This window comes from Serinus canaria, chromosome 4 (genome assembly GCF_022539315.1).
Source record: "Serinus canaria isolate serCan28SL12 chromosome 4, serCan2020, whole genome shotgun sequence".
Taxonomy (NCBI): domain Eukaryota; kingdom Metazoa; phylum Chordata; class Aves; order Passeriformes; family Fringillidae; genus Serinus; species Serinus canaria.
The window spans coordinates 35,621,657-35,646,588 of NC_066317.1; the positions used below are offsets into that span (position 1 = coordinate 35,621,657).

The window sequence follows — 24,932 nt, forward strand, 5'->3', positions numbered from 1 at the left end:
AAGTATGTAGGCATCTGAAAGAAATCCAAAGAATTTTGTTATTAATTTCCTGTGTTGTTTACATGTGTTAGAGCTATGTTTATTCCAGAAGAATCACTCACCAGGAGTGATAGAAATCAAAGTGCAAACTGGTTTATTTTTCTCAATAGCTTATTAAGAACAGCAGTAGTTTCTCATAGTAGATAGATGATATGCAACAGACACAGATATTTTTTATCAAATATATACACAACAAATGAGAAAATAAAGCAAAGAAATGTGCAGTCAAGTGAGTTTTTTATTAAACTAAATAAAATAAAAAATTAAATACCATTTTTGCAATCTTGATTTTTTTCTATTAATACCAAAAGGTATTGCATAAGTTACAACACAATTTACAGTGCAATATTTAGTGTATGTTTCAATAACCAAATTCTTATACAATGAAGCACCAATCAAAATAATAGAAACATCGAGTGTTTCATTCCGCTTTCTTAAAAACAGATGAATTAAAAAATCAATATAAAATCGACTTAACAAATCAAAGACAGTAGATTTTATAAAGTCCTCTTTTAAAGCTGGAAAGAAACATGTATTTTTATGACAAGTTACAATATGTTAAGATAATTTCTCATTTTTCTTATTTGGTGTGAAAATTATCCTGCATGTTTCTAAACCTCAGATCATCTCCCCTTAGTTTTGGCTTGACTGTATAAAGCAGATGGCTTTTTAAAACCAGCTGTGAAGGAAGTCATTCATGTCCTTTCCTTAGCTCCCAGTCCTAGCTCCTCAGTCCTTAAGTCTGCAGAATCTTCCTCAAAGGGAGTTTTGCTATGGACTAAATGCAACAGTGCAGGACTGGTTTGATCCACTTGTGGGCCTGGAACAAAAAAAAAAGAAAGATAATAAGGATTGTGTGGCTCTTCCAAGAGTGCATATTGTAAGCCTTAGAACCAGCACTTTCTTGTTTAAGTAAAGGCTGATATGGCCAGGATTGAATCCTTGAAGAATGAGTCTTCTAACACCAGATAAATAGGCTATATTTGTGTTTTATTCTACAAAATGTGGAATCCCTCTTTTCTTCCTCATCTGCCAAATGTTTCTGCATTTGGAGTTTATCCTGCAACAGCTCAGATACTCTGAAAATGTAAGGATTGAGTCCTCACACCACCAGTGTAAGTGCAACCATCCCTCTGCTGCCAAGGGGCTGGCCAAGCGCTCCAGTGCAAGTGAGACGTGGGAGGATGATGGGCCAACCTTCCCGGGATAGCCTGTGAGCAGGGAGCTCTGCTCCCGGTGAGAAATAAGGATTTCAGTCCTGCCTGGGCTGCACAAGCCAGAGCAAGCCTCACAGCAGAGGCACGGGGGCTCCAGATCCCCAGGGGCTGCGTGTGCCTCCTTGGAGCAGCGTCTGTGGTACCCCTCTGCCGAGGGAGCAGACTCGCAGTTTCCAGCCCTGCTGCCCTCCAAACCCAGCTCTGCTGTGGGAGGTTTAACACTCACTTAATGAGGACTATGTGTGTGCATACATATGGATGTGTGTATATCTGTCTACACATACACACAATATAAATTAACTAAACATGTTACTAGGATACATCAGGAAAACCACATCCAAACAAAGAGTCCAATATGGAAAAAGCTATTAAAAGATCCCAGCATTTTAGCTTGCTGTGTATAGGAATAAATACAGGATTACAGGATACCAATTTTGTTCCTTTCCTAATGGCATTCACAAGAGGTGCTGCCTTCTGGGGTTAAAGGAAAGATTGCAAATGAACAAAAGCAATTCTGATCTTTGCAAATAACCCGATGCTCGTAATTTAATTGCCCGCCTCAGGAAACCCTGATGATGAGCTCCATGGTTAAAAATCAAATGTTAAGATGCTTTTCTTAAATGTTCAAGATGCCTGAATAGGACCCTGAGCTCTGCCCATGAGCTTTTAAAAGAAATGCAGAAAAAAACATTTTTTGTACTCAAATTCAGAATACCCTCACACAAGATCAGTACTGAAAGATGAAGATAGACATGAAGTTTACAATCTCCTTTTCATCGCAATTTCCATTTAGACTGACTAGTTAGCCTAAGTAATTTTACTCTTTCATCTTAAATACAAAGACCCTGATGCCTCCTGTACTACTTCACCCAAATTCTGTGCTCTACACATAAAGCTGTAAAGACAGCAAATCAGCCAAGGAACCAGAACTGTGCAAGGCAGGTTTCTATAAGAAAAAAGATCTAAACAGTTAAAATCGTTTTAAAAAAGAAAAATGTCTCGCAAATGTAGACTCAGCAGTAAGTGATACAGGCCTGTGACTTCCCTGGACACCTGGACCCGCTCCTGAGCCTCAGCTGACAAGCTGCTGTAGCAGCTGGCATATCCACTGGATTCAGGCTGGTAACGTGCAATTTTTCTGAGCTGCACCAAACGTGCTGTCCCCAGACACTCTGAAGTGTTAGGGCACGTAATTAAGTGCTAATTAAAATGGCACTAGTCATGTAACTAAAAGTTTATTTTTATTTTTTTTTTCTAGTCATGATTTTCCACACTGGAATTCCTCTTGGAACTTACTTTGAAGTCAGTAACAAGCCTCCCATTGGGTTTAATGCAAACAGAATCAGCCCTCGCTGGAGTTTTTAGTGGAGCAGAGAAAAACATTTTTCCTGTTAAAAGATTTTCCTATTAGTACAAACACATAAAAGACTTCTCAAAGTTATAGTGTTAAATATTTTAATGTCTTGCCAAACCTCATCAATTCTCATTGTTTAGCAAAAATGGCACTGACATTCTGAGTCGCTAGCTATGGCATTTTCTGCGTATTAAGATCAATAATATGCTTTACAAGGAATAAAGGGTTGTCTAATGAAAAAAGTCTTTTAAAAGTCAGGACAATCCCAACTGCTATGAATGATTATAAATTATGTGGTTATTTTTATGGGGGTGGGGTAGGGGGTGATTAAGGCTTTGGGCACATGAACCATACTTCCCCCACTTTCTTTCCTTACCAGAAACTGCACTTCCCAAAACCTCCCCTTATTGTTAGCTATGTGAATTCTAGTTGTGATTGCCAGTGTAAGGCACTAAGTTTTCTGCTTTAGCATCAGCCCTGAGTTCTTAAAATATTTATTGAAATAAATGTCTTTGACAAGCTCTAGTGACAGAAGGAAGGATTTGGTTCAGAAGGAAGATTTGGTTTCAATTTGATTGTTTTAAAGATTTGGTTCAAATGTCTCAAAAGTTGTGCTTTTTGCACCTTATGCTCTGCTGCCTATTCAAGCAGCCTCAGCAGATATTAGGTGATATTAGGGTTTGGAGCTTTGAGTTCCTTCATTCTAAGCAGTGCAGATTCACATTCAAAGGCCGCATCACCTGTGTTGAATTTGCCCTGGCTCCACAAAGATTGTACATGAGGCAAGACTAAACTACAAGGAATTTTTTCTCCAACGTTAAGGGGAATATGAGCTCTGAAGAAGGGACTTGGGGAGGATAAGGAGCCACGGCAGCATCTGTGGGTAGCAGAGGAGATGGCTGCACAGATCCTGCAGGATTTGTCCCCAAGGACAAGTGTCTGATGTGTGTGCACTCCCTGGGCACTCCAGCTGCAGTTATCTCATGCCAAGGATGCTCCCTTAGGTAGGATCCTGCTCTGGTGCTTTTGAGGACACGCACTTCCAGCCACATGGGCACAGTTATGCACTGTCCTTACCCAGGACAGAAAAGTCCATCACCACTTTATGCAACCCAAAGAAAGCAGGCCAGTTTGGACCTTTTCCAAAGCATTGACTGATCATGTCAGAGGATTAAAAAAACTCCCTTCTTTTTTCCCTTGAGAATAAAATCTTCTGTCACTTTCCTGCAAACATCTCAGCATTGCCTAGGTCTGTCAGGAATGTCTGCCCAGCTCAATGGCTTTTAGTCTTTTCTTGCATTGAGGTGGTGGAAAATAAATCTTTCTAGTCAGAAACCGAAAAATACTTTTATGTATGGATATGAGGCTCTGGGGACCTTATTCAGCTCCTTAGGAGGGTAAAACTTCTACTTCTCACTCTCTGTAACAGTGTACTCATGTCTGGATAGAAGCTGTTCTGGTGTTGCCACAGGAGAAGGGAAGAGGGATCGAATCATCAATCATGATGTGGAGATTAGTGCAAGGTCAAGAGAACAAAGACTGTTTCTCATCCCTGTCCTTTAGATGCCTGATATTATGTGAGCTACACACCATGGCTATGGGAATTTTGTCTGTGAATTCCCCAAATTGCCAGCTCCTTCAATACCTGCACAACTAACAACCTGCTCTGAGAAGTGGGGCTGCTGGTAGCCACTGTCTTCCATGCAGATCCCTGTTTGTGTGAGCATGGATTACATGTGTACTGCCCTCACAGGCTCCTCCAGGGAGGAGGCACACCTTGCCTGTGAATCCTGATGGGATTAGGTGCGAGATACGCACTTAGCCCTGTCAAGCCCAAAAGGCTTCAGCGCATGTGTGGAGCAGAACTTCAGGCATCTTAGTGGCTTTCCTGGTGCCAGGGGAGTTACTTGGTAAAGACATGATGATATGAAAAAGATAGTCTAAATTTAAGCACCAGATTTCCACCCAGTCCCCAGTGTAGCTGTGCTTGAAAGCTGGGCTTGTGTCCCAGTTATGTAATAGGAGCTTCCTAGGTGTAGACGGTATGAAGGATTGCAGTGACTCTTTCTAAACTCTGTGTCTTGGAATCTCTGCAAAAACTCAGTTTTACTCTAGATTTGTTATGGCAATGAGAAATGAGCACACATAGGTATTCATGCTGCACATATGTAGCATTTATTGTAGTGTACTGGCTGCAGTACATTAATTGATGCACACTAACAGACTGCTCTTGTCTTGTAACCTCTCAATATAACACAGTGTGAGTGATTGCAAAATTTTAATGAATATATAGAAACAAATAGTCATTAAAGTGTGTTACAAATTCCCAGTTTCCTCCTAAATCAGAACTTTATTTAAATTGTTACCTAAAAGGTTTACAAGACCTTTTTGAATCCTCATGCAGAGCCAAATGGTCTTAATTCCATTTACCATCTCCCATCTGCTCTCCAACAGTGCAGACCCATAAAATCCTACTCCATTTCCCACTATAACAAATATGAGATGACTCCGTGTCTATGGTTCCAGACCCTGGCAGATCACAGGACAGGTCACATGCAGTCATTAAGCAGGGGTAGAGAAACATCCATTGAGTTCTTGGACTTGAGGTAGAGATATCTGCTGTGTTTGGCTGACCCAGACATAGGCTGGAGGAATGTAGATGCAAAGAAAGTCAGATGTTGATTGAAAGGGATGAGTTTGGAAGTGGACTTTGAGCTGACACCCAATTTGTACAAGAAAGTAGCAGGAGATGAGTTAAATTTTCAGAGGCCCAAAAAGATAATTAAAACCACCCTGAATGACAATGGCTACTAATTTGCTGCAAGTCACTGTATCCCCATGGAGGAAAAAAGGGAAACTGGCAGCACCCCTGGCCTCTTTGAGAAGCTGTATGCATGCTGTTTGTATTCACAGCTCATCTCTATAGGTCCCTGCTGCTCCTTTATGGTGCCGTGAGGGTGCTGGGGAGCCAGGTCTGATAGGGCAGAAAAACGCCAGGAAACACGTTTTGACAGAAAAGCCTTGCGAGGCTCCCATGTGTGCTCCACATTGTCTATCGCGTGCCTTTGATGTCGGGTTTGGCTCGTGGGAAGGCGTGAGGCCAGATCCTCATTCCGGGCCGGGAGTGCCAGCCCCGCACACCCATCGCACTGACAGATGACACCGTGCAGCCCCAGGTGAGGATCCTCTGCCAGCACACAAGGCAGACTTTTACATTTTTTCCTTCTTTTTTCTTACTCTTTTTCTCTCTCAATTTTTTTCTCTTTATTTTTTATTTCACTTTTAATTTTTTCTTTCTACCATGTTTCTATTTTTTTCTTTCTAGCATTTTTCTATTTTTCTTTTTTTTCCCTTCTCGTATTTTTCTTTTTTCTTCTATTTTGATTTTTTCATCTTTCTTTTTTTTTTTTTTTTAAGGGGGGATTTTTTCTTTTTCTTTTTTTTTTTTCTTTCACCAATGACTAGGAGTTCGCCGTGTTTCTCCCTGCAAATGCAGTTCTTTCCTCCCGAATGAAGCACGGTCTCAAATTGCTCTCTTCCCAGCAGGCTCAGGCCAGAGCGTGCCCCGGGCGTGCCCCGCAGAGGGGACGTGCCCAGCGGGAATCCGTCCTGGCTGATGCCTGGCCTCGTACCTGCTCCTACCTGGCCTGAAAAGCAATCCCCACCTTCCTGCGGAAAGGAAGCGCCCCTCAACAGCTCTGAGCTTCCAGCTCCTTGGATGCAGGGGCTCGGCAGCTCCCTCTGCCTTGCTCTGCGTCCGCTCTCGGCATCGCTCTCAAGACTCCGACGGCAAAATACTTGTAATCAAAACGGTGGGAGCTCTCCTCTCCTCTCCTCTCCTCTCCTCTCCTCTCCTCTCCTCTCCTCTCCTCTCCCTCCCTCCTCTCCTCTCCTCTCCTCTCCTCTCTCTCTCCTCCTCTCCTCTCCTCTCCTCTCCTCTCCTCTCCTCTCCTCTCCTCCTCTCCTCTCCTCTCCTCTCCTCTCCTCTCCTCTCCTCTCCTCTCCTCTCCTCTCCTCTCCTCTCCTCTCCTCCTCCTCTCCTCTCCTCTCCTCTCCTCTCCTCTCCTCTCCTCTCCTCTCCCTCCTCCCTTTCTTTTAACTAAGAATCAGGTCTGAAATCATTGTTTTGATGTATTACACGGTGACTATATACAAGGTTATTAAAGGAGAGATGGATTTATCCATAATTTTTGTACACCACAACGTACAGTTATAGGAGAAAAGAAAAAAAAACCGGCAAAAGCCTGTTCTTTCATAACGAGGTTTTTGAAAGCTCTGAACTATGCCGCGCGAATTTTGGAAACGAATTTAAGGCATTTGAGTAAGTTTTGCAAAAAGAACAAGAAGGAAAACCAGCCTCGCCTCTCCGCAGTGCGCCAAGGAGAGATCTCATCGTGTTTGCCTACTGTCAGCTGGGAGCTCTCTCCTTCAAACGGTTTTTATTTTTTCTTGTTGCCTGAAGGGGGGTGTTTGGTATCTGCCCGTAACTCCAGACACCTCTTGCACCCTCTGATAAACGAGATAGCTTTCTGCCGGGAAGCGCCGGAGGTGACACGGTGCTGCCTCTCAAACAAGGCACTCGTGTCTCGCTGCCCCACCTCGCCCGAGCAGGGGCAGCGTCAGGGAAATCCTGTCCCTTTCCCACGGGGTCAGGGGCGGGGGGCGAGCCACAGCTCAGCCCTGGGAGGGGGAGCCGGGCAGACCCCTCCGGAGATCCACATCCAAAGGACACTCTTATCACAGCCGGTCCAAAGGACACTCTTATCACACCCCATCACACCACAGCGCATGTCTCGTCCTGCCCTATCAGCAAACCGGAGCATTTCAGTAAAGCTCCCACCTGCATTTAAGGCATGCATGTCGATATGTGGCTACATATATATCGTATATTTGTGTATGATTTAATATTTATAATATGTTAAATGCATATTTAAATAGTCCTCACTTTGTGTTGATTACAGATTTGCAAGCTTTTGAAACAAATGAATGGAAATTACGGGACTCACTCAATATTCTTTAAAAAAGGTGACTAGAACAATCTAATTCGAGTGTAATAATTTATCATTAATTAGTGGTATATATGCGTGTACGCACAGGCGTGGAGGAGCCGCGCCGCCCAGGGAAGCACCTGGGGCAGGGGCTGGGAGGGGGGATATGTTTGATCCCACCGCTGCTGCTCGGGTGGCTGCGATATTCGGCTTTAAACAGGAGCTCGGCTCCTTCCCATCCTGTCTGCTCCTCTGCAGTGACGGCGGCAGCACACTGCCCTCCCGGCTCCCGGGGAGGGGAACAGGAAAGCCGATGTGTCCTGCGGACGAGGGCGGCCCGGCTGTGGGGGGCACACGGAGTCCTGCATCCCTCCGGTGCCGCCTGCCCGAGTTGGCAGCGGCGGGCAGCAAGGGGTGACAGTTCCCCGCGGGTCACAGCTGCTGGCACGGCCCGCCCTGGTCATGCGGTGAAAGTGTGCGGTGTCCGCCGCTGCCGTGCTCGGCTCCCAGAGCTCTCGACCGCGTCTGCAAAGAGCATCCTTTCCCTGGAGGTCCTCCGAGCTCTCGGCTTGGGACTCCATGTGCCATTGGAATAAATGGTACCCCCGAAATGAAACCCCCTCATCCTCGGGGCGGGCACGGTTTGCACCTCTCCCCGGCTCCGGCCAGCAGCAGGCCGCCAGGAGAGACCCTTGGTGGTTACACCTGAGCGGCGAGGGCGTCTGCATGGCTCGTGTGGCACAACCCAGCGCAGGACCCTCCGTTTCGACAGGGCTTAGAGGCCTGAGGGCCGTGAGGGAGGAGGTGGCTCTGTTCTACACGGACATCCGTCCTGCTGAGATGGCCGAGAGCGTGGAGTGTTTGGATCGGGCTGGGCGGGCACGGGGAGGCACCGAGAGGAGGACACCAGGGGGTGATGGGGGAAAGCCAGGAGAGGCGGGAGAGCTGCTGCTTTGCGAACACAGCCCTACAGATGTAACACGGGTGAGGCTCCGCCGGCCCCAGGAACGTGGGGAGAGGCTGCAGCCGGTCAGGACCTGCCTGGGGGGTTGTGCCTGTCCCGGGCAGGGACAGGGCAGCCGGGGAAATCGCGTCCCCCGCCCGGGAATCAGCCTGTGCCTCGGGAACTGTCCTGGCACAGCAGCCGCAGTTTCTCACCGTGAGGAACACTACGCAGCCAGCCGCAGGGCATTTTCCGACTGGGAGAAAAAGCCTAATCAGGGCTGTGGAGTGTCCCACCAAGGGCACATTACCCATGGATTTCCCTTTCCCGCCACAAGAATTTAACGGGTTTTGAACGGAAAGCAAAGGCGAAGCTGAGGGGTGCTGCTAAGCTTACAAGGCTAAAAGTGCTTGCCAGGGGCTGGGGACGAAATAGCTAATGGTACATCCCGCTCACGCGGTGCCCACCGACCTGGTGTCCCAACCTTCTTCAGAGCTACTGCAAATTAAAGGCAGATTACGGGCTGAGGGATGCAAAAAGAGGCACATCACTGTGCCTGGAGGGCTGGAGGGGAGCACGGCAACTCTGGACTCCAAAGATGCTCTCACTTTACTTCGGGGCCAAGTCCTTTGTTTTATGAAGACAGACACGCCAGACAAATCCCTTCAGGCTCTGAATGACAGCCTACATGTCCCACTACTTGGAAGGCTGGGCACAGCTGCCCGGACGGCTGAACATTGCAGTTAGAGTTTTTGGGTGAATTTTGTGCTTCTCGGAGACAAGTGCTCTTACTGCTAGCTCGGGAGACCCCAGCCGAGCGGTTTCACTGGGGACGGTGTTTGCAGGTTTGGAAAGGAGCGGCAAGAATTCTCACCCGGCATTTTCCAGCGATTAATTCAGTGGGAAAATTAGACGGGAAATGGTCCCCCGATAGGCCCTTTCCTGCGGTGCGCGTTCGGTTATCGCATCGTCCCTGTGAGCTCAGGGAAAAAGAGGCCCTGTCCCTGCCCTTGACCTTGCGGGGTAGCTGGAGGCGTTGGGCGAGGTCAGCTACCGCCGCAGCGGAGCGGAGCGGAGCGGGAGGGAGCGGCTGCTGCCCTCCGCCCTCCTCGGGGCCCTAACCCCAACCCTCCCGCCGGCTGGGGCAGTACCGGCGACTGTGACGGGCAGCGGCTGAAAGGTGCGAGGCTAAACCAAACCCGAAAAATAGCCTCCATTTTAAAAAAATTAAATAAAATAAAATCCGTCAGCTACAGGTAAGATCCATTCTGCTTTTGATACACACAGCCTCCCCCTCCCTCCCTTCCCACCCACCAGTCCCGTGTGGCTTTCCTGCCGCCCGGAGGTGCTGGTTGCAGAGTCCAGGCCGCATAGCTGACCCCCAGCCAGCTCTCCACGACGAGAGACTGGCATCTGAAATATTACCCGGGGAGCTGCAGCGGCTCCGGCAGTATCGCCCCGCTCTTCCCCAAAAGGTATCCGGGGAATCCTTCCCCTCCCTTGCCCGCCGAAGCCCTTTCAAAGAAAATCAGTCCGATGTGTTAGCCTAAGTACGAAGCATCCGAGGAATTTCCACCGGGGAAACGACCCTTTCGGCGGGCTGGCGACTCTTCCCGCTCTGGGGCCTGTCCTGCCCTGGGGCTGGGGGCCGCCAGGCGCAGCCCCTGCCGGGGCGTACCTTTAGGCATGGAAGCGTTTAGCGGTTTCGGCGGTATTAACTCCTAACAGGGTGTGAAAAGTATTGGGGATTGAAAAAGCTGTGGGAAAGTGGATTCTTTCCAAGTCAGGCGGGCTGGAGCTCTCCTCTGCTCTACTGGCGGACACCTTGCGCTGCTCCTGCCGCAGGGCCCCCCGAGGAGCAGCCCCTTCCCGGCGGCTGGGAGCCAGACAGCCCTGCAGGTGCGATGCCCCTCGCAGCTTGACCGTGAGCTTTTATAGGTGGAAAACACGGCATCGCGTTTTGCCACCGGCCTGCCCACCCCTGTCACCCTGCCAGCGGGAGATGCGGCTCTGTGGCAGCTCCTCAGAAGGGGCCCTGGCCACGCCAGGAAATGTTTCCCGTCTTCTTTTGCTGTGGGAGCGGAGGCTGTGCCTTGCTCTGCCTCCAGCAGCCGCGTCCCCAGCCCCGGCGTTCTTTCATCCCAGCCCCGCAGCCGCAAGCGGCTCAGCGGCCAAGGCACCGCCGGGCTCGCCGGACAAAAGGACTCTTCTCCCAATAGCTTCTTCTCGGTTTTTACCCCCTTTCTAAATTTTTCACCAGTAGGTCGGGGTTATTTTAAAGTGTGACGTGTCCGGAAAATGACCACGGTACAAATATTTCAGACCTGATCAAATTGAAGCAACCGCTAACGCTTGCTCTAATTAAAGAGGATATTCACACTGGCCCGGCCTCCCCAAGGAGCATTGTAATATGTAACCTGTGTCCGCATTCAAACTCTGCCTTTCGTGGGGGGAAGGTAGGGGGGGAAACATCGAAGTTTGAAACAAAATCTTAAACGTCGGGGTCAAAAAAAATAAGAATGATGATGATGATGATAGTAATGATTATTCTAATGATATTGATGATGATGATAATAACAATAATCGTAATTGTTGGTTTCTCCTCACCATAGAAGACAGCGGATGGCCAAGAGTTAGCTCCTGATAACCTGAGCTTGCCCTGACCATGGCTGTCCCGGGGAGAGAAGGCAGCTGCAGGCTCCGTTGCTGCCGGCCTGCCGCTGTCGCCGCTCTGCCTCCCCGCTTGCCCAGCGCCGCCCCTCGGGTCGAGGGACGGCAGGTCCCAGTGGTGGTACGGAGTGCGGGGCGGTGACACCCCCGCCAAGAGGGAGCCTTCAAGGGCTCCCCGGGAGGGAGAGGTGCGGGGCGAGCCGCTGGAGCGAGAACCGAGCGTCGCATCGCTTACCTGGCTTAGGCAAAAGACACAGCAAGGAAAAGCCTTCTCTGGGAAAAAATAAGTACAAATCTTCCTCAAGCACTCCCGGACCCGCGTCCCGAGTGATGCACTTGGCCAGCGGAAGGGAAAGGCACCGGCCGCGGCTGTTCCGCCGTGCAGGGCGGGAGCGGCCGCAGAGTCTGGCTCGCTCAGCGGTTCCGAGAAACCCCGAGATAAAATGACAGGCTCTTTCTGTGGAGAAATCAATTTCTAAGCATCAGAGAGAGGTTTTAAACAAATAAACTCAAAAAAAAAAAAAAAAAAAAAAGCCCCCCTCCGACCTGTGATTGAGAGACAGTTAAAAATAATTGCCCCTGTTAAGAGACAGGAGACCAGGTTACAGGGAAAACTACCTTCTTTCAAAGCCCGCTAATGGCCATACGATTCATTAGGTTACTTAATCCTAATAACCTTGCTAGCATCAGTCCCGGTGACCCAGCCCATTAAGCACCACCAGCGAAACCCTATAAAACAGGCAAGGGGAATGTCCAACATCTGAGCACATTTATTAGCATTATGTTCCTGAGATAACATGCCCCCGGCTCCCCTGCGTACTGCTGAGGGCAGGTTGGGGAAAGAGGAAGCTCTGTTTTCGGGAGGGCTGAGCACAGGACCAGGACTCTGCGAGGCGGGTGGCTGCTCCCACCGTCACTGTCATTCACGGTCTCCCGTTCTCTCTGCTTTCCACCCCCGGCCATCGTCTCTCCAGACAAACAACAGCTACATTTGTGGCGAGCATTTTTTTCTACTGATTAAACCCAGGCCAACCAATGGCAGCCAGAACGAAACAAAACGCAGAGAGTAACATTTCGATCATAAACGGGAGTTAACAACTCAAAAAAAAAAAAAAAAAAAAAAAAAAAAGGGGTGTGGGAGTGAGAGGCAAAAAGTCTCCCTTACACCTAAACGTGCTAGTGAGTCAATGCCGTATCACCCTCCCTGAAGGAGTCGGCTGAGGGGGAGAGAGGGAAAAGAGAAGTGAGGGAAGCAGCAAGGTTCCTCCCGTGCCTTCCAGAGCTGCAGACAAACCAGACGCCTCCCCGGCATTTCCCTGCCAGGGTGAGGTCTCTGTAATTTACGACACGCGAGTTGTTACGGTATTTGCCTCAGCTCGGAGCGCGGCTGCTCAGGGCGCAGGCACATGCAAGCGATTAGAGGAGCGAAGGGCTCTCTCTAGCCGGGGAGCGACCTCTCCCAGCGCGGCTGTCACCCCCTTCCTCCGGCCCTCTCCGGGCAGGCAGATCCACTCCGCTCCCTCTTTGGGTGGCTCCCCGCAGCCGGAGTGAAACTCCTCCCAGGATCTGCAGAGGAGCAAACCGTCTTCAGGCTTTGACTCTCTACAATCCCCCGACCAACACTCTTTATTTTTCCTTTCCAAAGCTGGAGAAGAATGTGCCTAGAGGCAGCGTTAAGAGGTGCCGGCCCGGGTAACTGGGGATCCCGGCAGACAGCGGTGCCAGGTTCCTGCCGCTGCCCACCCAGGCAGCAGGGAAGGGGCAGCGGCAGGAGCCACCGTAATAATTCCCGATTGAGTCGAAGGTGATCAGACAGCGTTCAGCCTCCACAAAGAGCTGACGTGACCCCTCGCTATTTTCGCAATAGTTTTAGCACACTGGCAGAGATGAAAACAAGAAAAGTGGCGGGGAGGGCACGGCTGCGCCCTGCCGAGCTGCCCATTCCCTGTTCTGCCGGCTCTGCGGAGGGTTTGCCGGTGATTAACCCTGAGGGCTGATCCTGCAAGCCCTCAGGGTTAATCACCGGGGGAAGTGTCCGCCGCGTTCGCCGGGGTGCCAGGGGCACCGACTGCAGGGCCGCAGTGGGGCTGGGGGCGAGGAGCGCTCTGCGCCCCGTCCCACACCTCCGCAACTGACCTCAGCGATCCTGCTGTTAAACGCTTTGCCTCTTTTTAAAATTTGCTTGTTTTTCCTCAAGGGCTATTTTAAGTAATAAAATGTTGATCTGGCTTAGAACTTGTCATAACAGGAGCCTGCTTTATTTATTGGGTTATTTATTTCTTTTACCAGCAACAATATTCGTAACACAGGCCAGTTGAAAGAAGGAGTTTACAAAAACAAGGGGGAAATAGGGCGTGAGAGAGGGGAGCAGTAAGAGAGAGAGAAGAGAACAGAGAGAAGAGAGGGAGAGGGTAGGAGAGCAAGACAGAGAAAAAGCCAGAGATAAAGAGGGAAATCTAGAAGAAAGCAAGAAGGAGAAGAGAAGCAAGAAGTGAAAAGAAAGCAAGAGAAAGAAGAACACAAGCAAGAAAGAATTAGAGAGAAAAAGAAAGAGAGAAAGAGAGAAAGGGAGAAAGAGAGAAAGGGAGAGAGAGAGAGGGAGAAAGAAAGAAGAAAGAAGAAAGAAAGAAGAAAGAAAGAAAGAAGAAAGAAAGAAAGAAAGAAAGAAAAGAAAGAAAGAAGAAAGAAAGAAAGAAAGAAAGAAAGAAAGAAGAAACAGAAAGAAGAAATAAAGAAAAAGAAAGCAAAGAAAGAAAGAAAGAAAGAAAGAGAAAGAAAGAAGACTAAAGAAAGAAAGAAAGAAGAAAGAAAGAAAGAAAGAAGAAACTCACACATGCCAGCTTTTCAAAATTAAAACAAGAAGCCCAGAAGTATTCATTTTGGTATTAATATTATTCAACATTAAAAACTCCGGGAACTTCAAACAAGCTTTTTGCAGGGAAAAGAAAGAGAAAAGAACTATTCTCTGGAAACCATTTGTTCACAGCTCGAACTGTGCCGTTTTGGCTTAGAAACAAAACTCGAGACGCCCAGCCCTGTCCCTCCTCCCCCCCAGCATATATCTTTTCAGCACACATTTTAAAATAAATACCCTTACGAGTCTTTCCAAAATGCCTCCTTGTTATGAATTGATAGGATACAACATACCCCAGCTGTGTGCCTGGGAGTTGGGATTTAGCCCTTTAAATGCCAGGACAACATCTGGGGGGGAAAGAATAACGGCGGCTTCGCCCCCTGCACTGGGTGCCGCCGGCGGGGGCGGGGGCAGCGCCGCCCGGTGCGCGGGAGGTGAGGGGGGCTCCGCGGGCACCCCCGTGTGCCACAGCAGCCCCACGGAGCAGCAGACGGCCACTCGGTGCTCTGGGTGGAGATAACCCCAGGAGAGAGCCCCCCAACTAGGCGAAGGAGAAAATGGTACTTTTTCTGACTCTCTCAGCAAGCTTTTTTAATTTTACAATGCTTTTTGTCCTGCTGCTCAGCAAGTCAACATAAAAAGCATATTCAGTATCTAGTTTGCATAGAATGTAATAAAATAGCGGAAAGGTTGCCAGGGATCTCCTCCGAGGTGTCCTGCTTGGGAAATGGGCTGAACAGGCGCGTTTTTCATCCCAACATAAAATTAGTTCAACCTCGAAGGTATTTTCACGGACGTTTACCTAATAAAGTTTTTCCGTAGCTATTTTGTCCCAGAAGAGTGCTTATCACTAAAAAAAAAAAAAAAAAAAAAAAAAGGTTGCAGGAAGAATTTACAGTGTGATCTTCTGTTTTGGGGCTTGCAACAGGTGTCAGAGCTCTCTTCGGGGAGAAGAAAAAAAATACATGTATATATACATCAATCTGCATATATGTGTGTGTGTGTAGACCATTAAATTAAATGATGGGTTTTCTTTAAAGAAAAAAAATTAAAAAGCAAAAGAAAAATGTTACCATTTTAAACACCTTCTATGCTTATACATCTTACACTCAGAATATATTGTATGATCTTATCATGTTTCAGTCTCTACTTTATGGTCGATTTTAATGAGATGCTGTAGTGGGAAGCATCGCCGACCATCTTTAATAAGATGTACACTTTGAATCTTATGTTTGGGTACGTCTTCTTAGGGTTGGACAAGTAAAAAAGTACCTTTGTTTTCAATAATAAGAAAGGCACGCGAGGCATTGTCAATGACGAAAGACTATGGACATATATTACGATTATGGGCCATCACAATTAAAAAAAGTATGATGAAACACGTGTTTGAGGTAATCTACCTCTAGAAAATGAATTGCAGTTAGTTACTGTCTCTTCTCGCCTCCCTGTGTCCAACACGATATTACCTTCTCTTTGCCAAGAGCGGGGAGAAAAATAAATTAAAAAAAAACCCGAACTCGTTGTCCTTCGGGGAGCACAATTTCTAACAGCTGTTTTACAGAGGAGGAGCTCGTGATCAAACAAGCCCTGAGGAGTGAGCCCTTAACCCAAGGCGATGCACAGCTTTTTAATCCATGCCCTCACATATATGTTTATATTCACATATTCCTACAGCTACTGCCTAATGTACCAGCAGCGCCTTACTCTGGGAGAGGGAGTATAAAATCCTCACAGATCTAGTGATTTGAGGTCACCACTTGTTTCGGGGAAGCTCCAGAAAGTTTAAAAACTGTGTGGAGATAATTTTTCCATTCCTTTAGCATGCCCCGCTCGGCAGTGCAGACGCCCGCCGCGCCAGGTACGGGCAGGGCAGAGAGAAGGGGCTCGGAGACGGGCAGCCCCGGGATCCCCGGCCACCGCCTCCTCCCGCCGGCGGATGTGCGTGGGATGTGCCCGAGGGACCTCCGCCAGGGCACTGTCCGGCACTCCCGGCGCAGGGAAAGGGCGCACCCCCGCCTGCAGGAGCCTGTGCTCCAAACCGCGGGCTTTTCTCCCCTCCCTTCTACACCCGGGACTCGCACCACAGCCAAGCCAGAACTGGTTTCCTAAAAGCAAACTGCCTGCTTCTGAGCCCTTTAAATCCCAGCCCGGCCCCGGGATCCAGCGCACACAAGGATGCCGTACGAAGGATGCCAAGGCAGCCCCCGACCCGCAAAGTGCTTTGGATTCAAGGAGGGAGAGCAGTGAAATGCTGAAAGCGCTCGCAGCCGGCAGCTCACCGCAGTACCCGTGGCAGGAGGGACTTCAGCGCAGACAGGGGGTCCCAGCCCCTGGGTTGCTGCCCGCGCCCACCGCACACGCCCCAGCCAGTGTAGCAGAGGAGCTCCGGCAACGCAGCCGGAGCTTTTTTAGTTTGGTTGGTTTTTTCTTTTTCTCTTTTTGAAATTTCCACAGAAAGTGCGGAATTCACACCCAGGACACGGCAGCAGGGGAACGAGAGGGTTCCCTGCCTTTGCGCTCGCCCAGCCGTGCCCCAGCCACAGCAGCTCCCCGAGCCAGCCCGCACCTCCCCGAGGGTGGATGTGCTTCATGCCCTTGTCGCGCATGGAAACTCAGGCCATGCTGCGAACGACGTGTTGCCTAAATAAAGATAAAACGTGCCATACATCACAGGCTTTCCCGCTTATTCTCAATGGCTTGTCGATTCCTCCCCCCTCCTCATCCAACCCCCTACCCACCCCCGGCACACGTGCAATGATAGAAAATGGTTTTAAATGGCGAAGGGTCACGTAGAGCCATCCTGATCGTTTAGCAAAAATAACAGAGCTATTATAGAGCTGAAGGAAAGAGCCAGGGAGTTCATCCACACGTGCTTCAGTACTGTGCCTCGACTGAATGCACACACATAGGCAAATGTATATATATATATATATATATATATATTTATTTATTTATTTATTTATATATATACATATATATATATGTATTTATTTATATTATATATGCATTTATATATACACACATATATATATATATATATATACACACAGGGGCACCGTCTCATGTGACCCTCAGGACTCTGTCATTAGGCCGTAAATACGTGCACAGATGACAGTGGGCTCTCCTGTAGGGATGGGAGGAGGGGACGCGGAAGGGCTGCTTGTGTCTTTGGGATGGAAACTCACATAAAGCCTTTTACGAGAGATCGGGAGACAGCAGTTGCTCACTAACCTACTTTTTTCTCTCTCTCTTTTTTTTTTTTTTTTTTTATCTCTATTGCCGAAAACTGGAAATAATTAAATTCTTTAAAGGTTTACTTTCGAAACCGTCACTGAAGTAAACTATGATTCAGGTGTAAATAATTACTAAAGTCATGAAAGCGGCAACTGCTACATGTGGTTTATTCATTGCTTGCCCTTTTTTCTTTTTGGTTTTTTTTTTTTTTAGTCGTTTGATCATTTTCATCCCTAACTGTCTGCCAAATTCACATATTTGTAATTTACTAAACTTTATCGTTCCTACCAGGGTAGGGATGTTGTACATTAGTTTCCAGACCCGTCCTGCCCTGCCCCAGTGAAGAAGCCTGGCTGGATGCTCCTCAAGAAAGGATAACGCTATTACCCCGGTTTCAGAGCTGAATAAAATATGCTTCCCCTTTCATAAACGCTACCAGACCCACTCGATTTTAGGCTCCCGAGAAGAAATGAATTATTAAAGGAAAGAAATTGTTTAAACACAATAGCTACTTGGCTAAATGAAAGCAATCCCTGGGGCAAGACTAGCAGGGTTTGGCCAGAGAGCACAATAATATTAAGTATCCGTTAAACGAAAATCTTGGAGAAACAGGACAGACTTGGACGTATAATACACAGCATAGAAACAAAAGCCCAGGATTTACTTAATGCCTGTTTTCTTCAGCCTGCTTCTACATTTTTTTTTCTTTTGCCCACACTACAACTTCTACCCAATTACTCTTCAAAAAGCCATGGTGGAAAAAAGGCAGGAAACCGATTTTTTTTTTCTTGCCCTTGTCTTATTTTAAAAAGTAAATTTTGCATAGTAAGCCACCACTTGAACATGTTCTGGTGTTGTAAAAGTGTTTTTTATCAGGCTGTAAATTACTGCCACTCTGACAGAGCAGCCGGAAATGTAAATCACACCGTAGAACCGAAGTTATGAAAAAGTTTGTTCCCTTTTCCCCGTCCCAGGAAGATCTCGGGGCTGCTGGATTGGGAAGGGAGGGGAAAGGCTTGTTTACTATTTTCCTTCTTCACCAAACTGTTGGCTCCACGGTGCCTGGGACTTTGATGAGAAAGAATGGACAATGTGCAGAGTCCCTTCCTATGACACCCAGGCCACCGCCACTTGGGAGGTCCTTTGGCCTAATGCAACCACAGCTAACTGCTCCCAACAGGAGGCTCTGTGGATCAGGCAGGGTCACAATTATACTTCTGCTAAAGGCAAGAGTTGCCTTAAAAAAAAAAAAAAGAAAAAAAAAAAGAAAAAAAAAGACAAAAGGAAAGGGGGGAGGATGGTGGAGGGGGTGTGCGAGTGGTTGAATTAAAGCCTTTCAATTCATTTGGGGAAGGAAGGACCGAGAGCGGGGTTAGCTGAAACCGTTTCCAACAGGCATGAACGAAATGAGGTTGCTTGCATCCAGAGGGAAATTAGGGGGAATGAGGTCCGGGGCGCACCGCAAGGGGTTACTGCGACCCCAGGGCTGCCACGCCAAATGGCCCATCGGGAGCTGTGGGCTTTCCCCGCGATCCTGAGAAGTCTTTTGAGGGCTCATTCACTGACAGGAGTTCTCCCCGGTTCCGCACATTGCACGGGCATTGCTTCTCTAAGGTAGGGAGGGGAGAGCTATACAACCACGGTCCACAACGAACCCTCCAAGCATTGACCCATTTACACGGAGGGGGGGAAGAACTCCTGGAGACTCCACAGCCGATTGCCTCTGATTTGGGCAGTAGGGAGGCATCAATATTTTATGGCGGTGGGAGGACAGGAATATTAAAATTCATTTTAAGTCTCGGAGAGACAGAGCTGTTAAAACACGAGCCTCTTGCATTTAAGAGGTGAAAAAAAAAAGCGGGGAGGAGGGAAGAGGGGGGGAATGTCCCGACCTTCGTCGCTTACCGTGACACCGGCTGCCGGCCCCTGTGGATTAGAGCTGGCCCGTCCTCCTGGCTCCTGGCAAGCCGGCGGGGTGTGCTCCCAGCGCCCGCCGGCCAGCCTTCCCTTACTCCTCCGGCTCTTCCTCCGGTCCCCCTCTTGAAGTCCCCAAAGTCACCCCCGGTAGCCAGGGTACCGCCGGGTCGGGGGCTTTGGGCAGATCCGGGTCCCGGTTGCTGCCTCCTGCCGCGGAGGGCAGGACACGGAGAGGGGTCTTGCCTTGTCCCCCCCATTCCCATCCTCGCGTCTGGGACAAGGGGACACCTCAGCCACCCAGCTTCGGGAAACTCCTTTCAGGAAGCGAGATCCGACCGGGGGAGGAGGGACCGGCTCCGGGGATCACTTCGGCCGCCGGCCCCGCTCCCGCCGCCCCCGCTTACCTGGACTACGGTCCCCGTGCTCGGCGACGGGCTCTCAGCAGGACGGGGGTGAGAGGAGTCCCCCCAGCCCCCCGGGTGCACAAGGGCCCTGCCATGGTCCCCCGCGCACCCCAGAGAAATCCGGCGGGAGGAAGAGAGAGGGAGGAGAGAGGAAAAGCCTTTTTTCCCCCCTTTCTCTCCCCGTTTGAGCCGAAGTGACCCGCAGTATCTGGAGAAGGTTTTTGAAGACGTTTGGGAGGGAGGGAGAGAGTTTTCTGCTGAGAAACTCAATCTGCCATACAGTAGCGACGGCATCTGGGATCTGTCACTGCTGACAGCACCACAGGGCACAGACATGATCTTCCGCACAACACTGCAACTCCCCAAAATACCCTCCTCGCTCCCAAGGTATCTGCCGGGTTGCATCGCTCTCCTTTGCCAAAAGGGGGAAAGCAACCAGAGCCCCCGCAAACAAATACACCGAGGGGAAGGCAAGAGAGAGCAACCCTGTCTCCCCCTTCCTCTTCGCGACGCTGAACGCTTGGCAGCCGAGGACGCAAGGCGAGAGACGATGTCATGCTCGGAGGGCGCAAAGGCCATAAATGTAGGCTCTCGCGACGCTAGATTCCCGGGAATGACTTTAATGAATAATTTCGGAGACAGTTACGGCTTTAGGTAATTATTGCGCGGCTCTATGAAAACCAGATTTGTGAGAGAGGCAGTCAAGGCCGAGCCGTGAGCTTCGGCTCGCCCCTGCCAGACCGCTCCAGACACCACCTCCCCCCATCACCGCCCGACCCCCGGGCGTCCCCGGCCTCCCGCACCCCCCCAGCTGCCGGGGTCCTCCTTCGGGCAGCGCTGCCAGCAACTCTGCGAAGGCTAGAGGCTTGGAGGGGGGAGCACCTAATATTTCTTTTTTTTTTTTTTTTTTCAATCTCTTCCGCCTCCTGTATTTTCTGGCAGAACATTTCATTGTCTTTTAGGCCAGTTTTAGAAAACTTCTCTGGGTTTGCACATGTATTTATCTTTTTAAAGAAGTTCATTATAAGCAGCTGTTGCAGCCTATAGCCACATACGGCATGCAAATAGAGACCCCTATAGGAGAGTCGGCCTCTCTATTACCCCCACATGTTCGCTCAAGAGACGAGACTGGCGAAACCATCCTACTGCTCTGCATTAAAATCGAATTGTACATTTTTCTCCCGAATCCTTTGGGCAGCGGAGGGGCTTGTTTCTGCTTTGAACAGCCTCCACGGTTAGCAACTGAAGGGCTCCGAGATGCGGGCCCGCTGATCTCCGTTGTTCCGCTCACGCATTGCTGCTGCTCCCAGAAGGCCGCTCCGGGGCAGCCGCCCCTCGCCCCCAGCCGCAGAGCCCTGCGCCTCGCCCGGGCAGACCCCGGGACACGGGCCGCTCTCCGCCGGACCCGCACGGCCTCTCCCGGCGGGGAGACTGCTCCTGCCTCGGGACAGAGGGCGGACTCCCCGGAGAGAGGTGCCGGGACAACAGCCTCAGCCCTGCCGCAGAGCCGCCACCAGTCGGAGGTCTCCCACAGAGGGAGAAATAGGATTTTGCTGCGGGTTTTTTTTTTTTTAATTTGTTTGTTTGGGTTTTTTGTTTTGGTTTTGGGGTGGGTTTTTTTGTTTTATTTTTTTGTTTGTTTGGGGTTTTTTTTCCCCTTTACTTCAACAGCTTTTAAAAAATTCACTTACTCCCGCTCGACTCCCTGAGTCGGCGGTTGTGGTGGGAAGCCGAGCTCCCAGCATACCGTTTGCACTGATTCAGAAAGGAAATGTTCCTTTTCCTTTCGAGATTACAGATAGACACAGAGGAGCGTTGCGGTATCTTAGGGGGTTTATTTTATTTTATTCTGCTGGAACAAATAAATGGAAGTATTTTAAAATTTATTTTTAGGGTCACATGGGGCTTTGTTTTTCTTTTCTCCCTCCTCCTGGCAAGCGTATTTTACCGCGAGAATTTAATCCTTCAGATAAATTGTCTAACATTATCTTTTTCCTCTGGAGACGAGATCAACTGCTTTCTCATCCACCCCCCCGCCCGTCCTTCCTGCTAGTAGCACTGATTGTAATGTACAGCTGGACAAGTGTCAGCCGTCCAAGACTGCGAACAGCCACTGGAGGCTTAAGTTGTATTTATTCAGCTATTATTTTTTTATCTCCTTGAAAGAAAAAATAGAGTGATACGAAACATTTTTAAAAATCGTAAAGTAAAAAGTTTGTCAAAATAAGCGCATCAAACGTGGTTTTGGGTCCCGCTGAGCCAAGGCTGGCTATTCAGCGTGACCGTCAGCCAGCCCATGCTCTCAATTAGAGGCGATTCATTAGGATTTAATAGCAGGTGCAAAGCCATCTCCTTGCCAGCAGCACTGCCGTTTGGGTAGGGAATCGTCTCGTTTCACGGCAGCCTCCAACTCTCCCAGCTCGTTCTAAACCTGACTACCACTTTGGATAACGGGCTGTCGGCGCTCCTGCGACTGCCCGCACGTAAGCGCTGCACTTTGTTTGGCTAATTCCTCCCTGCCAAGACACAAGGTGGAAATCTGCCTGGCTCGATATTTATTTTGGAAGACAGTGCTGTGAGCGAATGGGCTGGGAGAAATCGGGCTGAGATAAAGCAAGCGCTGGGTCGGGGGCTGGGGGGAGCGGGGTGGATGGGGAATAACCCGCCCGCGGAATGCACCGCTCTTGCTTTCTCGAAGTCCCAAGCAGACAAATAAACAAACAACCTCGGCAGCAAATTCAGAGGAGTCGGAGCCTTCGGGGAGCAAAACCGGGCTGTACCGAGGAGCCTCGGGGCTGGAGTGCCGCGTCCCACTGCACCCGCATCCCAGCTGGCTGCCGAGGCCGGGCTGGGCTTGGAAAGCGTCGCCGTGATTACACCCAAGTGGAGAGCAGGATGGCTCCGAGCCGTCTGATCTGACGTCAACATGTCTCTAGCTCCTCGCTGCAAGATAGAGGGAGCAGAGACGGGGGAGGGACGGCTCTAATCATTCCCAGATGTCTCTAATAGCAGATATAAAGACTTATATAGTGTCTGAGAATAAATTTGTAATCAATGCTCTAAATTCGCATCATCAAAGCAATGGTATTTCTAGAGGAAAACGGGGTTGGGGGGAGGGAAAACTGAGGAAGAGGGAGACACACACCACGCTGGTTTGGAAGGAGGCAGGCACAGGGAACCACAGAAATCCGCTCCTCGAGCATCACTCGGCTTTGCTAAAATTTATGTGAATGTATAATTCAGATAACAACTCTACTCTCCATTGTATGTGACAAGCTGAAACAGCTGAACAGTAATTGGCCAATTAGAAATAGAAAAGATCGGAACTGGTTTGCAAAGGCATATATTTCATGGACTGCAGGAAAAAAAAAATCCTAAATTAAAAATATATAAAACATTGATAAGCCCTTCGTTACAGCAGAGGGGATTATGTCTGTAGGCGTGCAAAATGCGTTTCCTTCCCATCGCTACTTTGAGATTTCTTCTGGGGGTATTTGTGAGTCGCTGGGCGAGTGCGTGTGAAAAAGGAGGATTAAGGTTAGGTTTCCAAGCGCAAAAAGAGGATATTTTGCTCAGAGGTTTCACTATTAACCTTTTCTCCCCACCTCCCTGCCCACCTTTCAAGTTCATGCTGTCTCCATGGCATCCCCTAGTCCTGTTTATATCCCGCGCATGGCCCAGCGCTCGCTCTGGGGGTGCCTTTGGCTTGGCCGAGAGGCCCCGTTGCACTTCTTTGACAAGGATATCAAACGAGAAATAATTATTGCAATAATCTTTTGAGGCAAAGAAGAGCTCCTGGGAATCACGAGGGAGAGGGGAGTATGTGTGGAAAAAAAAGGGCCCAGACCACAAAACTAAGCAAAACGACGAAAAAAAGAGCCTCACCACATTTTTTTCCTCTTTTGCTTGCCGGAGTGCAGGCATGGCATACACATCCGATAGCAACGAGGTCCGGCATGTTGCAGAGTCCCCCAAAACTTAGTACTGCCAGCACCTGATAGGCTCGCTGCCAGCAGCGGAGCACAGGGCCGGCCCCTCGCTGCGTCCCTGCTTTCCAAAATCCAGATGAGCTCTAAAAATCCACTCTGCTGTCTTCCTCGGGGCCCCCAGGGGACACGCAGCCGCTGGGGAGGTCCTCGCCTCCCTGGGAGGGGGCGACGGCGCTGTTTCGGGGCGGCAGCCGGGCCCGCACCCCGGGGAAGCGAAGGGCCGCTCCCGGGGAGGGAAGGGGAGGCGGGACGTCGCCCGGGGAATTTTGTCGCTCTTCCTTTTCAAGGGGAGAAAAAAATCAAACTGCTGTGTTCTCTTGAAAGAGAGCAGAGGCCCTCGCTCCCTTAGCTATGAAACGAGGCTACAAGCCTAAAACACGCATACGTGAGTCAATCTGAGGGGACAGGGCTTCAGCGACCCGGCTGCTCTCCACCCTGCCCTCCCTTCTCTCTTCTTCCCTGCACCCACAGAGAAAAGTTTCTGGGTGGGAAAGGCTGCTATCCCTCCTCTTACGTGCCATTAACCTCGGTAAAAGCTCCCAAAAAAAGTTTTGGCCCTCAGGAATTACCGGGCAGATCGACGGGATGCCGATGCCCCCGGGTGCGGGCAGGATGCGGAGCGCAGCTCACCGCTGTTATCAGGCCTTGGCTCCGCCGGCGCAGAGCTGAGGCCAGGGCACTGACATCCCCATCTACCATCAATTTACCTTCTGCTTCCCCATTTAGCTTTTAACGTCAAAACCTACATTTTTGTCGGCTCCGGTCTGTCTAGGGCTCCTGTGATTTAGCTGCGGGAATGGCAGCGCCTGAGAAAATAGCAACATCCTCGTTAGTGAGCAATTAAAAGAGATCCTCCTTAGCGGATTCAGAGGGGCTCCCAGTTCTGATAAACTAACGTTACAAAACCGTAAAATTATTAATGTGGAAATAAATATTGGACAGGCGATTTCTCTCCAATTCGGAGATTGGATATCGGAGGCGCCCGCCGGCCCTACCTCCCATCCCCCGGAGGACTCGCAACCCGCTGACTTGGTCGAGGGAAGAGTGAGTATTTGCAGAGAGGCTGCCCATGGTGTGCCCCACCACAGCCTGCGCAGCCGCCCCTCACCCCTTTTATTTTTTCCTGTGCCGCTACAAAAAACAAAAAACAACAAAAAAAAAAAAAAAAAAAAAAAAAAAAAAAAAAAAAAAGTTAAATTGTTTGAGCAGAGTTGCGAGAAGCTCCAGTTCATCAGCTAGGCAACTAATAGGCAAGGAAAAGCAAACAAGGGGGCAGATTTCTTCTCTCCAAGTGTTATAAACAGAGGCAAGTGTCTGTAAACA

The 24,932-nt window shown here is 49.4% G+C and overlaps 1 protein-coding gene across 6 annotated transcripts; it reads right to left on the reverse strand.

Annotated features, from left to right (window-relative positions):
• LOC108964909 (uncharacterized) lies at window positions 1-24,738 on the reverse strand. Of its 6 annotated transcripts, XR_007777476.1 has the most exons (5): window positions 23,506-24,738; window positions 20,793-22,563; window positions 11,447-11,668; window positions 2,553-2,644; window positions 1-859 (listed from the first exon to the last, which is right to left on the reverse strand). XR_007777476.1 is itself a non-coding variant. In XM_018926631.3 (3 exons), exons 1-3 carry the CDS (start codon window positions 20,197-20,199, stop codon window positions 818-820), a joined length of 843 nt encoding a protein of 280 aa, XP_018782176.1. In that variant the 5' UTR covers window positions 20,200-20,767; the 3' UTR covers window positions 23-817. The 6 variants fall into 6 exon arrangements, 2 of the variants coding, with proteins under 2 accessions (XP_050829810.1, XP_018782176.1); XR_007777477.1 differs by having other exon boundaries at window positions 19-859; window positions 20,793-24,738; XR_007777478.1 differs by lacking the exons at window positions 20,793-22,563; window positions 23,506-24,738 and adding an exon at window positions 19,205-19,613 and having other exon boundaries at window positions 19-859.
• Window positions 24,739-24,932: the final 194 nt, after the last annotated feature.

Bases quoted from the DNA above. Each gene is read 5' to 3' on its own strand.
- LOC108964909 (XM_018926631.3), bottom strand. From the start codon at position 20,199: ATGGCCTTTGCGCCCTCCGAGCATGACATCGTCTCTCGCCTTGCGTCC. The intron at 11,669-19,620 runs GTAAGCGGGGGC...ATTTCTCCACAG, and splicing joins GCACGGGGACCGTAGTCCAG to AAAGAGCCTGTCATTTTATC. The intron at 860-11,446 runs GTAAGCGATGCG...TTTTTGTTCCAG, and splicing joins GTGTCTTTTGCCTAAGCCAG to GCCCACAAGTGGATCAAACC.